Genomic DNA, 17,669 nt, shown 5'->3' on the forward strand with positions numbered 1-17,669 from the left:
CTAAATTTAGAGACCTGTCGAACTGCAGTTATCAGACTTTTAGATCCATTAAATTTACAAAGAAACCAGGAATTTTGACGAGTTTGCAGACAAATTCTTATGTCAGAGTTAAGTTGGAAACATGGGTCTTTTATTAACTGACACTTCGTTAAATTGCTATTGTGCTGCTATTCCGTTTCCTTTTAAGAAAATCTTGTAAACTGCTACTTAACTAACTTCTGACCTTGAAGAAAAGACATTTTTACACAAAAGCTGCTGTTCATCTACTTTCCGACTAGTCCCTCGTTTAGCCCATTTTCTCAAGCCACAGAGAACAAAATTTGTTGTGAGGGTACGTGTAGAATGTGGATAATAAAGGTATCAGTGACAAAATGGTTCATCTTGTTCTACGTAATAAGTGGCGTGTGAAAATGGGCTAAATGCGAAATTACTCAGCAACCAAATAAACAGAAGCTTTGGTTCCAAAATTAATTTCCTTCTGTATTTCAGAGCTGCAAGACGCGGACTTCTGGAAACGTTCTGACGTGTTACAAACGTTGTATTATCCATCTAAACATTGTGTTATCCATCTAAACAACAATGTAACGTTTTCCTTGCGGTAAAGGTGAGGGAAAGCCGTACGACGAGATAAACAAACGTTATTTACCATATTTGAAAAAAGAGGAAGCCAGAAATTAAAAAAAGGAAATTTGCAGCCTGTATGGCCTTAGAACAGGCCGTCCTGTCACAGACTGCGATTGTGAATTTGTATACATTTTATATTACACTAATTGCAACTGAAAAAAAAACAAAATTACACACAACGTCTCATTGGTATCTTATTGTGTGAGGACAGCACAAACATTCAGTGTAGTTCATTTTCTGTATGTAGCAGAAACATGACACTTGTAGCAAATAATTAAACTACCGCACGAGGCTGCAGTTGATTGGTTGGTTGATTTGGGGGAGCGGACTAAACAGCGAAGCCATCAGTCCCATCGGATGAGGGAAGGATGGGGAAGGAAATCGGCAGTGCCCTGTCAAAGGAACCATCCCGGCACTTGCCTGAAACGATTTAGAGAAATCACGGAAAGCCTAGGTCAGGGTGGCCGGACGCGGGTATGAACCGTCGACCTCCTAAATGAGAGCCCAATGTGCTGACCACTGCACCACCTCGCTCGGCGAAGCTCCATTATTTACAACACAGTAATATTGAACAGCATCAAATAAGACAACATCATCCGGCAATTTGTAACGTGTTTTCCCCCATATTGCTTTGTTGCATGAGACAATTTTAGTTTCACGAATATTCCTGTTCTTACCTGAACTGGCTGCAATGGCAAGTTCTTCTTCAGTGGGAGGGATGAGAGCTGTTTGCGTCTGAAAGAAGAAATTGCAATGATATTAGTACCATCAGAGATAGAAGCGCGAATGGCAAAAATTCTATATTTGATACTAAGAACAACAAAAAATCTTGTTGACGGTACTATGGTGACACACGAAGGTGGCAATGTGGCATATCCAGTGCTACGTGCACATGAATGAATAAGTCAAACCATGTGAAATAAACGCCACCTTCCACATCTGTATGGGCTTTTCTAAGTAAACACATAAAATACACATATCAAAAAAAGTTTTGCACCACCTCGGTTCCGAGAGTTCCGGTAGCTGTACAGAAAATTGCAGTAAAGATCAATATAAACATCATTTCCGCCCTCTTCATTGTTCATGAAAACCACACACTGCATGTTGTCCAACCACAAAGCGAGACCTTCAGAGGTGGTGGTCCAGATTGCTGTACACCTCTAAAACCCAGTAGCACGTTCTATTCCACTGATGCACGCCTGTATTGGTCGTGGTATACTATCCACAAGTTCATCAAGGCACTATGGGTCCAGATTATCCCACCCCTCAACGGTGATTCGGCGTAGATTCCTCAGAGTAGTTGGGGGCCCACGTCGTCCACAAACAGCCCTTTTCAATCTATCAGAGGCATGTTCGATTGGGTTCATGTCTGGAGAACATGCTGGCCTCCCTAGTCGAACGACGTCTTTATCCTGAAGGAAGTCATTCACAAGATGTACATCATGGCGGCGCGAATTGTCGTCCATGAAGACGACTGCCTCGCCAATATGCTGCCGAAATGGTTGCACTATTGGTCAGAGGATGGCATTCACGTATCGTACAGCCGTTACGGCGCCTTTCATGACCACCAGCGGCCTACGTCGGCCCCACCTAATGCCACCCCAAAACAGCAGGAACCTCCACCTTGTTGCACTCGCTAGACAATGTGTCGAAGGCGTTCAGCCTAAACTGGTTGCCTCCAAGCACGTCTCCGACGATTATCTGGTTGAAGGCATATGCGACACTCATTGCGCACAGTTTGAGTCGTAACACGAAGTCCTGTGGCTGCACAAAAAGCATTATTCAACATGGTGGAGTTGCTGTCAGGGTTCCTCCGAGCCATAATCTGTAGGTAGCGGACATCCACTGCAGTAGTAGCCCTTGGGCGGCCTCAGCGAGGCATGCTATCGATAGTTCCTGTCTCTCTGTATCTCCTCCATGTCCGAACAACATCGCTTTGGTTCACTCCGAGACGCCTGGACAAAAATGGCTCTGAGCACTATGGGACTCAACTGCTGTGGTTATTAGTCCCCTAGAACTTAGAACTACTTAAACCTAACTAACCGAAGGACAGCACACAACACCCAGCCATCACGAGGCAGAGAAAATCCCTGACCCCGCCGGGAATCGAACCCGGGAACCCGGGCGTGGGAAGCGAGAACGCTACCGCACGACCACGAGATGCGGGCGCGCCTGGACACTTCCCTTGTTGCTGACCTTAGTGGCCGAGAGGTTCTAGGCGCTACAGTCTGGAACCGCGCGACCGCTACGGTCGCAGGTTCGAATCCTGCATTGGACATGGATGTGTGTGACGTCCTTAGGTTAGTTAGGTTTAAGTAGTTCTAAGTTCTAGGGGACTGATGACCTCAGAAGTTCCATAGTGCTCAGAACCATTTTTGAACTTCCCTTTTGAAAGCCATTCCTGGCACATTGTAACAATGCGGAAGCGATTGAACCGCGGTATTGACCGTCTAGGCATGGTTAAACCACAGACAACACGAGCCGTGTACCACCTCCGTGGTGGAGTGACTGGAACTGAGCGTCTGTCGGATCCCCCCCATCTAATAGGCGCTGCTCATGCATAGTTGTTTACATCTTCGGACGGGTTTAGTGACATATCTGAACAGTCAAAGGGATTGTGCATGTGATACAATATCCACATTCAACGTCTATCTTTATGAGTTCTGGGAACCGGGCTGATGCAAAATTTTTTGTGATGTGTGTATGTATATAGCAATGTATCCGTGTGAACGCAGAATTGCCATCTGCTATAAATACGTTCCTTATTATGATACTTACACAGCAGTAAGTGTGTGCACCGGTTGTAAATTACAATTTCAGGTAAGTCAGAATGAAAAGAAGAATATTGTAACCGTGTTATATATTTTATTTCTATATTTTCCGCCTGCGAACAACTCTCGAAGCCTTATATTACCTAGATATCTTACGAATTCAGGTCTTACGAAATCAATAACGCAGTTTTCAAAATGTTCAAATGTGTGTGAAATCTTATGGGACTTAACTGCTAAGGTCATCAGTCCCTAAGCTTACCCACTACTTAACCTCAATTATCCTAATGACAAACACACACACTCATGCCCAATGGAGGACTCGAACCTCCGCCGGGACCAGCCGCACAGTCCACGACTGCAGCGCCTGAGACCTTTCGGCTAATGCCGCGCGGCTACCGCAGTTTTCGTGTACGCTACGTAAGCGCCATTCCTCCGTAACAGAATCTATGCTTTTCAACAACGATAAGCAACAATAAGCCACGAGGTCAAGTCTGACCTTATTTGCACGCCTGCCTCCAGTATACTATCTGCTAAAACGCATACAGACAACGGTATGTAATACGGAATTGACTACTAGAGGCCATGAGAAGCGGACACGCCATGTAAAAGGTGACAGCGAGTACTGTGTTGTCAGTGGAGAAGCAGAACAGGAAAATCCGTCGGAGAGTTCAGTGACTTAAAATGTAGACTAGTCATTGCCGCGTGTGATTAGCCGAGCGGTCTCAGGCGCTGCAGTCGTGGACTGTGCGGCTGGTCCCGGCGGAGGTTCGAGTCCTCCCTCGGCCATGGGTGTTTGTGTTCGTCCTTAGGATAATTCAGGTTAAGTAGTGTGTAAGCTTAGGGACTGATGACCTTAGCAGTTAAGTCCCATAAGATTTCACACACATTTTTAGACTAGTCATTCGGTGTCATCTGAGTGTCCAGATCGATCAGGGACGTTTCAAACCTCCTAAAGCTAGACAAGTTAACTCCTATGGTGAAGTGCAAACGCGAAGAAGAAAACCGCAGCCAAACCAAGACCAGGCAGACCGCACGTACTGACGGACAAGGACCATGTTAGGCAATGCTTGAGGTGGTGTAAGAGTTTGGGTTTAGCGAATTCCTGGAGGCCGTTGCATGTGATCACGGGGAAGGCCAACAGGGAAGTATATAAGAGTTGGTGTTACGGTATGGGGGTGCTTTTCGTGGTCGGAATGTGGTTTCCTTATTGCGCGTAATAAAATGCTAACCGCGGAAGGATAGGGACATATTTTATAGCACTGTGTACTGCCTACAGCAGAGGAGTATTTCGGAGACGACGATTGACTGTATCAGAGTGAGACTGCACCTTGTCGTAAAGCAACACATGTGAGGCAATGGGGCGTGGACAATAACTTTCCTGAAGTGGACTGTCCTGCTCAAAATCCCAACCTGGATCCACTGGAACACCTTTTGGTAGAGTTAGAATGTCAACTTCGTTTCAGGACCTAGCGTCCAAGATGACTTCCTCCTCCGGTTACGGCTCTTGAGAAATAATCGGCCGGCCGCTGGTGGCCGAGCGGTTCTAGGCGCTACAGTCTGGAACCGCGCGACCGCTACGGTTGCAGGTTCGAATCCTGCCTTGGGCATGGATGTGTGTGATGTCCTTAGGTTAGTTAGGTTTAAGTAGTTCTAAGTTATAGGGGACTGATGACCTCAGATGTTAAGTCCCATAGTGCTCAGAGCCATTTGAACTTGAGAAATAATCGGCTGCCATTCCTCCGCAAATATTAAGACAGCTCATTGAAAGTGTTCTCAGCGGAGTTCAGGCCGTCAAAGGCGAAGGGTTGACACAACCAATGTCTTGGTTTTCACCTTATGATACTTTCGATATGAAATATGTGTTTTCTTTGACACATTATATTGTTTCGTAAATCTACTTTGAAATTTGCTTTTGTGCACGGTTATCCGAGGACTGATGTTTTCGATGTCGATGAATGGTTGCGACCATAAAATTTCTGGAAATTGGTGAATACGGTTCCAGCATGAGTTCCTAAAAACATACTAAGAATCCAATTTCAGGTAGTAATACATATTCCTAAGACCCCTAAATATTGACTTCGTATCAGTCGTAAGATGAAATTATACTATTGGTGCTTAAATTCGTAGCGTTTCTCCGTAAGTTTAATAGACAAAACAGATACGCATAGCACGGACTCAGTATTTACAGCATCTGCCAACGCTGGGGTAACATTTCCATTCTTCGGCTGCAGAAATCACGTGGTTTTGAGGCGAAGAACTCGTCAAGCCATAATCGCAGCGTATTTTTTCCGGAAAGGAAGCTCCTTGAAGGTTGTTAGACAGAGAGCGGAAAAGATGAAATTCTGAGGGCGCAAGATCAGGTGAATAAGGTGGTGTGGAATGACTTCCAAACCTAACTCCTGTTGAAACGTCCCCTTAGAAAAATTATACATGACTGTGCTTAAACTGACACACAATATTTTTCAGCGCAACGCTATGTGCTGTTAACATCCAGCTGCCCAACACTACAATGGCTGACAACAATGCAAACTGGCCACAGACTGCACACAGCACAGCCAGCGATTTTCATACAGAGAGAGCTATGTGGTGGCGGCGTTACCAGTATAAGAACCTAAACAGCCTACTTACACTGTATAGTGTTTTTTGTGAGTCTATCAAAATGCGGGCGGCGTTATCGTGGGGTAAAGTCACTACACGTCGTCTTCCTGGTCGTTGTTCTTAGAATGCGTCTGCAAGACGTCTCAGTTGTTGACAAATATTAGCAGTGATGGTTACACCTCGGTGAAGCAATTTGTGATACATCACACCGTCACTGTTCCACAAGAGGCGTAATATTATCTTTTGTGGATGCGCGCAGGTCTTCGTACGCAGGAACTGCTGCTTTGGTTGGGTTCAATCTACCCATACACTCGATTTCTGAACCTCCACCATTGCACGCAAATGTCGCACGATGGTGGACTGATCACAGTTCATCACATGTGCCATTTTTCGAGTACACTTGCGTGAATCATTGTAGATTAATACGTTTAACGATCTTCCTGGACGTGGAGAGTCACTATTGTCAAATCTATCCACCTTAAAACGAGAAAACAATTTTCTTACCGTGCGCCGTCCATTGACATTATCCCCACACACGGCGAAAATGTTTATAGTTGCCTCCGTTGCAGTCACCCCTTTATTGAACTCAAACAGAAGAATATGCCGGAAGCTTTCGATATCTCCATTTGGCACTCAATTTTCTAGCATCCATAGCTCCATTCACTATTTCCAAATAACAAAATGACAATATTTACCTACAAATGACAAAATGACAGTATATAAACTCAAACAGCAACAGTGAACTACAGTTAAAAATGAAAATCGACAAATAAACCCGTAGCAACCAGGTACCAACATGTAAAACAAAAAAGTTACGAATATCAGCTCCCAAAGAGGCGTACAAGCACTCATTCTGCCCACGTTCTGCCCGTGAACTGGTCCTCAATATGTGGCACATACACAAGTACTCTCTACTGCACACTTCGCAGACCACAGGCGTAGAGAAGGATCTCATAAATTTATCGACAAAGCCATTTCAGTTTACTTGCATCAATGTATTCCGCTGATCATACAGAAGGTACCAAGTTGTAATAGGAGCGATACCTCTATATACTTCAGTCTGGAACCGCGCTGCTGCTACGGTTGCAGGTTCGAATTCTGCCTCGGGCATGGATGTGTGTGATGTCCTTAGGTTAGTTAGGTTTAAGTAGTTCTAAGTTCTAGGGGACTGATGACCTCAGAAGTTAAGTCCCACAGTGCTCAGAGCCATTTGATTTTTGAAAAAATGTTGAAAATGTCCTTGACAATGAGGCTTGATCGAAATTAGCTAATCGCACGATTAAATAAATATCGCATTACAGCCTGCTACGTACAATGTTTACGTTTATTAAGCATGTGGAGGCTGTGGATCCCCACGAATACAAAATTTTGATCACATAGTCTACTTAGTGCTACCCGTGCGAAGACGGGGGGGGGGGGGGGGCGCTAGTATGCAATAAAATGAAAGATGTGCCTGGTATACTGACCTAAGCCAAGAAATATTATAAAGAACTTCCCAGAAAATATTTGTTTTTACGTTAAATACCTTGGAGCTCGATATAAAGCATCATACGGCCAAAATAATTATAGTGATCAGTCAACAAAACACTATAGCCCTCCCGAACAGGCTTCACCCCGTTAATAATAATGGTCTGAACCACCTCCGTGCCTTGGAATTATATTAATACCTTCAGCTGCTAACGGGCGTTAATATATATCACCGGGGACAGGTGAAAATGTGTGCCCCGACCGGGACCTCCTGTCTACATGGCAGACACACCATCCATTTGAGCCACCGAGGGCACAGAGGATAGCCCGACTGCAGGGACTATCTCGCGCACGCCTCCCGCGAGACCCACATTTTCACCTTTTATGTCCACACACTACATTCGAATGTCCCAACCCAACACACTCATTACTCGTGGAAGACATTCTTTCCAAGTCCCGTAAGAGTTCGGGGAATATGTGTGCATCTGCACGGAAGGAGGAGGTCATGGCTGGTGTTGCCAGAACTATATACTTAAATGGATATGGTGTCGGTTCTTTCGGACATGTCCGAAAGAACAGACACCATATCCGTATATGTATAAACTCCATACCTTCTTCCATTGTTATGAGAGACTATTTCGCAATCCGTGTAGCTTTCGCGGAGGGCTTTAATAAGAGCCAGACGCCTGGGTTGTCCATTCTTCGAGTCTGATTATTTTCTAAGGGCTAACGGTCTCTGGATGTACCGGTTTTGTACTTTTCTGAGACAGCAGTGGAGCTTCAATACATCGGCAGAGTGTCATCGATGCTTACTGAGGTAGAAGTTTAATTTTCTTTTTCAGAACCTGGACTAACTAGGGTATTGGGAAAGCCAAGATTAACTTAGACATTGTACAATAAAACGAGATGTCGAGTAAGAGATGTAAGCAGAGTTTCTCGTAGCGGAAAATTTACTAACCTACCATTCTTTTATTGTCAAAGCCAATAATTATAGCCACTTTGTTACTAATAGTTGCTTACAGAACCTAATACATGGGTATAAGATAAACAGCGAATGTTTTCGTGTCTGTTCCATCTACAGTGTGAAATTTAGTTCTCTCATATTAAGTTTGTAAAGCTATTGTCCATTTCAAGTATCATCAGGCATACAGCTTTACACTATTGCAAGAGTCTACATGAATTTCTGGTGCGTACTGATTCTCTCCTGCTTCGCTTACGTCTACGTTTCGTGTGTGACACATGCTCCTGAGATAAATGTTTTCCAAAGCGGCGTTACGTCAGGCTGAATCAACTCCTCCTAGCCCCCAAACATTGTAGTGATGACCTTGTATGACTCAGACTTTTTGTTGCGAGTAAACGTCGCGTGACGCTGCTAAGCGGAGTACTCGAGGTGATGCATCCATAGTTCATCCTGCGTCACAGTTGAGCCCAATAAATCGTCATCTTCAATCTCGCCACGCTTACAGTTAGAAGCAGACGGTATTCATTCATTGTTTATTGTCCAAAACGTTCATTAGCAGCCCATACTACACACAAAGGACATTTACTACAGCGACGTGAAGTTCGACTGGTAACTGCTTATTTGCTCATCAGCACGGGTAGAAACAGAGGTGCTCGTCGTGGTTACGGTTTTCCGTACATTAGACGGCCACTCACAGCTTGCAAGATTAGAAGCAGCTCCTTCACCGCCTTCTGATGATGTAAGTAGACCCTCTCAACGACGTGCAGTGTTTTTATATCTGGCCTTTATCCTGCAGTCGTTCTTCATACGTCGATGGACATCACAGATATTGTCTTGTGATGCAAATACAACTGAATCCACTTTATTTTACTGGAATTTCAATCCTCTTTTCGCCAAAGGGAGCTACAAAATGATCAATAAAAATGCGACACATGTAGGATGACTGAAAATGTACCGAAATTATTAACGTACGCTGCTGGACGTAGAAGATGTATTTACGTTAGATGTTGACTATGATCTAAAAATAATAAGTGAAAAAAGCAATCACATCACAGTAAAAAACAAGAACTTCATGACACAGCATCTAGCTGTAGTAATAATTTCTCGCGTCTGAGGTAAATCTACTAGGCTGTTTCAGTACCAGTCTGCATTTCACGGATAGTGACTTCTGGGGGGGGGGGGGGGGGCAGTGATGGCTATTTGCGATGTATAAAGGCAACAAGTAGGACGAGGAAGAACCGATATGCTGTGTTGCGAAGAAGATTTAGATATTCCACGCGAGAAGTGAAGGGGCGTGAACTTTTAGGGATATAAACCCATGAATGTACTGGAGGAAGGGTACTGTTCTACACTACATCTACCCATATATAGTATTTGCCATTACGAGCCGGCCGGTGTGGCCGAGCGGTTCTAGGCGCTACAGTCTGGAACCGCGGGACCGCTACGGTCGCAGGTTCGAATCCTGCCTCGGGCGTTGATGTATGTGATGTCCTTAGGTTAGTTAGGTTTAATTAGTTCTAAGTTCTAGGGGACTGATGACCTTTGAAGTTAAGTACCATAGTGCTCAGAGCCATTTGCTATTACGAACGTAATTTTTGGTGAACAGCGTAGGCTGACGACTATACTCCAAACATACTGCATCACCACGCATTCGTTTTGTCCCGTGTAGCGATCCAGCTGTTGGCCTCGTTCATGTAGCTTGAGACTTGAACTGTCCACTGTCATGAAACATATAGGCTGCAGGGAGGTGGTCTGGAAATAAACGCCCCGTCGAGTGGATGTCATTAGCGGCGGGATAAGAAGTCAGTTGGAGAGATAACAGAAGTTAAATACTGAATAAAGTCATTTAGGATAACTATGAAAACTTAACATCAAACTGCCGGAATGATTCCCGCTCCTTCCGAATGAGACTCCATTCCAATAACTACTGTATCACATCCTCTCAGTAGTTCATCATGTCGCTTTATAACACTGGTTCCTAACCTTTCTTAGACAATTGCCCCTGAGTTTTTCACAGTTTTGCTCATAAGGGAAGGCCACGACATTGGGATCAAAGATTTACTTCAAATTTTGTAACCTTTAGTAGGCCATAACATGGAAGTAGTAAGGAGCATTACTATGGCAATTCCGAGAAAATCGCGAGAGAAGTTTTACGGGTCTATTATGTGACTTATGTATCTGTGAATATGTGCCGGACATTAGAGTTCATGGTGGTCCAGTGGAGCCGGCACAGTGGCTCAGCGTGTACGATCAGAGCGTCGATCAGAACGTTAGATACCCTCTCTCAAAAAACCGAACAGAAATGAGATTTTTTTTTAAGAAAGTGGTTAGCATTCGAGCTTCGTTAGATTAACGTGTATGACAAGAGGGTTCGACTCCTGCTCAAACTTAATTTTTAATTTATACTATCGGAACAAAGAGAAATTTTTCAAAATGCCAGCGAGGTGTGTTTTCCCTTAGAAACTGTAAACACTCCCTTTAAATGCGGGACAACTGCATTCATTCGGTGTAGTAGATGCTGTTTCAATTTATGTTTTCCATGCCCGTGTGACAAATACCACCCTCCAGTGTGTGAAGTCGTGAGCACATCCGACAAGTAATTGTACATTACTCCTGTGGTCTGGCGCATTGTGACTTACTATCTTACTGAATAACGCCATTCGCATCATTATTTACCGAGGTTTGACTTGGAATATCCAAACCTGTCCCTCATCCTTGAAAATTTCTTTAAAAACAGTTAATTGACAAATGAAAATACACGTGGGTTGTATTCTTTCATTATATTACATCTTCAATGTCGTAAAATTAAGTAATGTGACCAGTGATGAAAAATATATATTAAAGAATAACTTTAGCAGGATTCGAATCTTACCCTCATATACGACCCTCTTACTTTGTGGAATCGCTAACCACTTGACAATTACTACTTGCAGCCAGCACCTCCACACAGATAGATCAGTTACACAATAGGCGCGTAAAATTTCTTTTACGATTTTCTCGGAATTGCAATAGTAGTGCACCTTACTGCTAGCACATTATAATGTTTTAATGGCCTACTAAAGGTGTACAAAGTTTGAAGTAAATCCATGCTTCCAGCGTCGTGGCCTCGCCTTGTCAGTTAGTGTACATAATAAATTATACTCCAAACCCATACATTCCTTGTTTTCGTTGCGGTTGTTACCATAATCAAAAATCTTCTTTCACATCCCAAGGGAATTCCTGGTGCGTTGCCAGGGCTACCTGTAACGCCTCCTCAGATAAGAAAGCTAACTAACCACATTGAGAAAGAGACTTGTCACAAAAAATTCTTCCCCTACGCCACACCTCTCTCTAGTGGCAGCCTACATCGCCATCTAAAATCAACCAGACTGAAATGTGCCACTTTACTTACTGTTTGTAATTCACTTGATTGCTACACACATTTTGTGTACAGGACTACAGTAGCCCTTATGTAGTTACTGTCTTGTCGTGCAGTCAGTCAGTTCATTTATTTGTTTCAAAGTAAACAACTAAGCATTTATGGTCTACTGCAGGAACTATCCACGACTTGGAAAAGACATTTTCTTGAGATATTTAGCGTTTTTTACGTATATGTTTTACTTTTCTCATCATGACTGATGTGTGGCACAAAGCACAAAGTATGTGTGTAGTGGGTGGACTATGTGTGAACCTGTTAAGTCCACCGCACAGTGTCATGTGTAATGTTGGTAATAGAGAATAGTAATTATTGCACAAAGATTTCTCGTAGTTTTTTTCCTTAATTATAACTGACAGTATTCTTTCTTATGTACCTACGTTGTCATCTATTGTACACATCTTTAACCACGAATTGTCCAGTACCACAACGCGCAATTTTTCGAGGTTTTCGTCCGTGGCTAAGGTTACGGGATTGCCTTCTCATGGATTTTCCTCAAAATAAAGATATCCAAGTTTCAGTTCAGCAATCCATTTCTTAACCGTTGAAAATGAGGTTTTGTTAGCTCGGTACTGCTGTTTATTGTTTGACTGAAACAACACAGGTAGTTTAAAAAGCCATATAAGCAAAACCATTACACAGACTACGTTAACGTTTAACTAACTTTTTTTGACAATATGTAGCAATATATAAAAAAAAAAGTTCATGTATCCTAAACGCACTTGAAGCCAGGGCGGTTAGCAGACGTTATCAGGTGCACCTGTTACCGAACAGACTAACAGCGGGCGATGGAAAAGCAATGTAATATCCACATCTCGGCCAGTCATATCAGTGCCAACACCACCACCGAATAACAGAGGCGGCAACTGTCGCCGTGGAGACAAGTAATTTACCTTTCTGACAGTATACGGATCACCTCAACGTCATCCCATCCTGGGAGATACAAGCAGCCTTATGTATCAAAAATGGTTCAAATGGTTCTGAGCACTATGGGACTCAACTTCTGAGGTCATTAGTACCCTAGAACTTAGAACTACTTAAACCTAACTAACCTAAGGACATCACAAACATCCATGCCCGAGGCAGGATTCGAACCTGCGACCGTAGCGGTCTTGCGGTCCCAGACTGCAGCGCCTTTAACCGCACGGCCACTTCGGCCGGCCCTTATATATCCGTCTACATAGATCACTAAATTATAGTTCCCACACCGTATTTTTCTGTCTGTATGTAAAGGCTGATCTCAGAAATTAAACAAAACTAAGCTCCACCCGAACAGGCCATGAAGGCCCAACGGTACCGTTACCGACCGGCCGTCGTGTCATCCTCAGCCCACACGCGTCAATGGATGCAGATCTGGAGGGCATGTGGTCAGCATACCGCTCTCCCGGCCGTATGTCAGTTTACGAGACCAGAGCCACTACTGAATCACGAAGCTCCTCATTTTGTCTCACAAGGGCTGAGATCAACCCACTTGCCAACAGCGCACAGCAGACCGGATTGTCGCCCATCCAAGTGATAGCCCAGCCCGACACCGAGGTCATCAGTCTCCTAGAACTTAGAACTACTTAAACCTAACTAACCTAAAGACATCACACACATCCATGCCCGACACAGGATTCGAGCCTGCGACCGTAGTGGTCGCGCGGTTCCAGACTGAAGCGCCTAGAACCGCTCGGCCACAACGGCCGGCTGTGGTAATATTCACAGCAGATGAAATGGGGTACGTGATAATTTGCCATTCTCTCTCATCAATCAAAGGTTAATGAAGAACCTGCTGTTCTCTCATGCGCATCCAATTGTTCGATTACATATCCTCACAGGCGGCCTGTGCCTTCAACAAGACAGTGCTCTCGAATGGTGTCGCAATGGGCTGAAGAAAGCTCCACGACGTGATGACTGGGTGTTGTGTGATGTCCTTAGGTTAGTTAGGTTTAAGTAGTTCTAAGTTCTAGGGGACTGATGACCATAGATGTTAAGTCCCATAGTGCTCAGAGCCATTTGAACCAGAGTTCCACGAACAGGAGCGTGTTTGTGTAATACCCCACATCACCTTACTTCAGTCAGGTTGGGCGTATGTAAAATACCATAGAGACTGATTTGTGCGTCTTGGTCCTTGTTCCGATGAATCTGCGTGACTTGTTAGCAGCACTTGGGCGGTCATGGATATGCAACGCTTTCGGTGTCTCGCTGAGTTCACGGACACGACTCGTAGCCGGTATCATTACTTGTAACTGAATGGGGTTTCATAGGCGCTCAACAATGTGTTTATTGGTTCGTTACTCCTTATAATCACCGAGTCAACAGGAGAATTTTAAGAGTAATAGATGATGATTGTTGTTGTTGTTGTTGTTGTTGGTGGTGGTGGTGGTGGTAAGTATAGGGCGCTCAACAGAGAGGTCGTTAGCGCCCAGTGAGTAATAGACTTATGGTGGAGAAGGGTGGACGGAGAAAAGCAGTGAAAGGTGATTTAGGATCAGCACATCAGCACAGATGAAGGTAGAGCACGAGTAAAGGTTTACCAGAACAAGAGCTTGGGTAGAAGGTTTAACCTGCAACTATATATCTCTCTCTCTCTCTCTCTCTCCCTCTCCCTCTCCCCCTCTGGATGATAAGGACAAATTGCGCACAGAATTATCTGAAGTATAGGGAGATAAGATTTGGATTTTGTCTACCCAGACATTAATACCAATTTCTTACCTCCTTATACCTAAGATTTATCTACGCGTTGTATGTCCTTAGCATCCATAACACATTGAATAATTTTTCCTTTTTGTGGTAACCTATCCTGGTGTTGCTGCTGAGGGGAGAGACGAAGTCGCGGATTAGATCTCCCATCACGGCAGTTGTTCTGGGGGGATCTTTAGCCGCGCTCTTGGCTGGGCAGAACAAGCGGCAGAGGGCATCCCCTTCCAGCCCCAACCTGTAAGTCAACTACTAAAATCAGTGCTTTAAATCATACGGTAATATCCATTTCCCGTAGGAAGATGAACGAAGCTACGGAGGATTCTGCACATTACTAGATAGATGTATGTCGCTGGCCTAATCAGGTTCCAGCCACATCGAGCGAACGGACATGCACAATGAAGCTGCCGGCGCTGGGGAACAAATGCGTGTGTAACAGATCTACGATGGCCAGAGCCGAGAAGTTACTTAGTTTCGGTGTTCCTAAGGCATTAGTTATCCATCTCCTCATTCATATGTTTGTAAGTCGGTCTAACTGGGCTAAGATCGTACGAGGTACTCGTCGAAAATTCTGTTTTCATTCTTTCAATCTCTTGCTCTGTAGAATCTGGAGTCGTGAATTGGAACTCTGGGGAATCAGGCATGTTTTCTGCACTGATTTTATGATTATTCACAATCCCGTTATGGTCATGTTGTCTGTCGAAGGACTGCCTGTCCAAATTGTGCGATTTTAAAATTTCCGCGGATTTCCTAGGCCTGTTGTAATGTGTATCCTAGCTTTGAGCTCCTTTCAGGCTTTAGTTTCTGCTAGCTAGCCAGTTTGTAAGCATAATGTCTGCAGGACCCCTCTACTTCTGTCACCCGTCATGTAACAAGGCTTTTGCAATAGTAGTTTCTCAATGGGAGAGCTCTACTAGAGATAGTAAACGAGATTGATGTAGTTTCCATGTAACATTCTTCTGTGACATCAGTGGTACGCTTAACGGCCTTACTCATGTCATTCTTTGTGCAGAATGGACGTACAGTGGAATGTTTTTCTGAGCCGTCAAGTTGAATGTGGTCTGGTTTCTCTGATTCGTCTACATTTGTCGGTTGTCGTGGAGTCTTACTTCTTCTACATCGACATCATTAGTCTTCAATTCAGAATTAAGTACCTGGCAGAGGGTTCATCGAACCACATTTAAGCTACTTCTGTGCCGTTTCACTCTCTAACAGAGTGTGGGAAAAATGAACACTTATATATTTCCGTCCTAGCTCTGATTTCTCTTTTTTTATTAGGGTGATCATTTCTCCTTATGTAGGTGGGCTCCAACAAAATGTTTTCACATTATGAGGAGAAAGTTGGTAATTGAAACTTCATAAGAAGGTCCTGCCGCAGTGAAAAAGAGCCTTTGTTATAATGACTGCCACCCCAACACGTGTATCATATGCGTGGCACTCTCTTCCCTATTTCGCGACAATACAAAACAATCTGCCCTTCTTCGAACTTTTTCTGTGTCCTTCGTCAATCCTGTCTGATACGGATCTCTCTCACTACGTACGAGAGCTGACAAGCGTGGCATAAGCAGCCTGTTTAGTAAACCTGTCATATTTAAGTGTTCTGCCAAAAAATCGTAGCCTTTGGTTTGCTTTCCTCACAACATAATGCATCCGATCGTTCCATTTCAAGTTATTCGTAATTGCAATCCGTAAGAATTTAGTTGAGTTCTCAGCCTTCACATTTGTGTGATTTATTGTGTAACTTAAATTTAGCGGATTCTTTTTAGTGCCCGTGTGGATGACTTCACACTTTTCATGAGTTGGAGTCCATTTCTACTTTTGGTACCATACAGATGTCTTGTCTAACTCATTCTGCTATTCGTTTTGATCTTCTGACGACATTACATGACGGTAGATGACAGCATCATCTGCAAACAATCTGAGCGAAATGCTCAGATTGTCTCCCAAATCGTTGACGTAGATCGAGAACAACAGAGTGCCTGTAACACTTCTTTGGCACACACCAGATATTACTTCTGTTTTATTCGATGACTTTCCGTCAGCTTATACGAACTGTGACATTTCTGATAGGAAATCACGAATCCAGTCACAAAATTGACACTATACACCATGGGCACAGAATTTACTCAGAACTCGCTTGTAAGGAACTGTGTCAAAAGCCTTCGGGAAACCTAAAAATATAGAATCAATTTCACGTCCCTTGTCGATAGCAATCATTACTTCGTAAGAATAAAGAACTAGTTGTGTTTCACAAGAACGATGTTTTCTGAATCCGTGTTAGCCGTTTGTTAATAAATCGTTTTCTTCGAGGTGATTTATAGTTTGGAGAACAATATATGTTTCAAAACCCTACTTCAAATCGACGCATGTGATATGGGTCTCGCTACGGTCGCGGGTTCGAATCCTGCCTCGGGCATGGATGTGTGTGATGTCCTTAGGTTAGTTAGGTTTAAGTAGTTCAAAGTTCTAGGGGACTGATGACCTTAGATGTTAAGTCCCATAGTGCTCAGAGCCATTTGATCATTTGATATGGGTCTGTAATTTAGCGGATGACTCCTATTCTTGGGTATTGGTGCGACTTTTGCAACTTTTCAGTCTCTGAGTACGTATCTTTCTACAAGCGAGCAGTTGTATATGATTGCTAAGTATGGAGATACTGTATCAGCATACTCTGAAAGGACCCTGACAGTTATACATTCCTGACTGGTTCAAAAATGGTTCAAATGGCTCTGAGCACTATGGGACTCAACTTCTGAGGTCATTAGTCCCCTAGAACTTAGGTTAGTTAGGTTTAACTAGTTCTAAGGACATCACAAACATCCATGCCCGAGGCAGGATTCGAACCTGCGACCGTAGCGGTCTTGCGGTTCCAGACTGCAGCGCCTTTAACAGCACGGCCACTTCGGCCGGCATTTCCGGACTGGACTTCGTTTCATAGGACTAGATTATTATTATATTTCATTTGATCAAAGAGTTTTTTTTTCCAAAATTTACAGAGTCAGAATGTTTGAGAAACGCATGCCCAAAATATTGGATCGACTCCTGGAGTTTAACAGGTGGTTTGTTGGCTGGAATGAAGATGTAACTGTTGTGTCTGGATTTACATGTAGGAATGAGTGCAATACTTCCCCATTTATCATTTTTTGCTTTA

At 43.7% G+C, this 17,669-nt stretch overlaps 1 protein-coding gene across 2 annotated transcripts in view; it reads right to left on the reverse strand.

Annotated features, from left to right (window-relative positions):
* LOC126184746 (excitatory amino acid transporter 1) overlaps positions 1-17,669 on the reverse strand; it is a 738,875-nt gene that overhangs the window by 26,435 nt on the left and 694,771 nt on the right. For both annotated transcript variants that reach the window (XM_049927283.1, XM_049927282.1), the window contains exon 4: positions 1,302-1,359. In XM_049927283.1, the coding sequence (XP_049783240.1) occupies positions 1,302-1,359 (58 nt within the window). The remainder of the gene's footprint in view (positions 1-1,301; positions 1,360-17,669) is intronic.

Source organism: Schistocerca cancellata, chromosome 4 (genome assembly GCF_023864275.1).
Source record: "Schistocerca cancellata isolate TAMUIC-IGC-003103 chromosome 4, iqSchCanc2.1, whole genome shotgun sequence".
Taxonomy (NCBI): domain Eukaryota; kingdom Metazoa; phylum Arthropoda; class Insecta; order Orthoptera; family Acrididae; genus Schistocerca; species Schistocerca cancellata.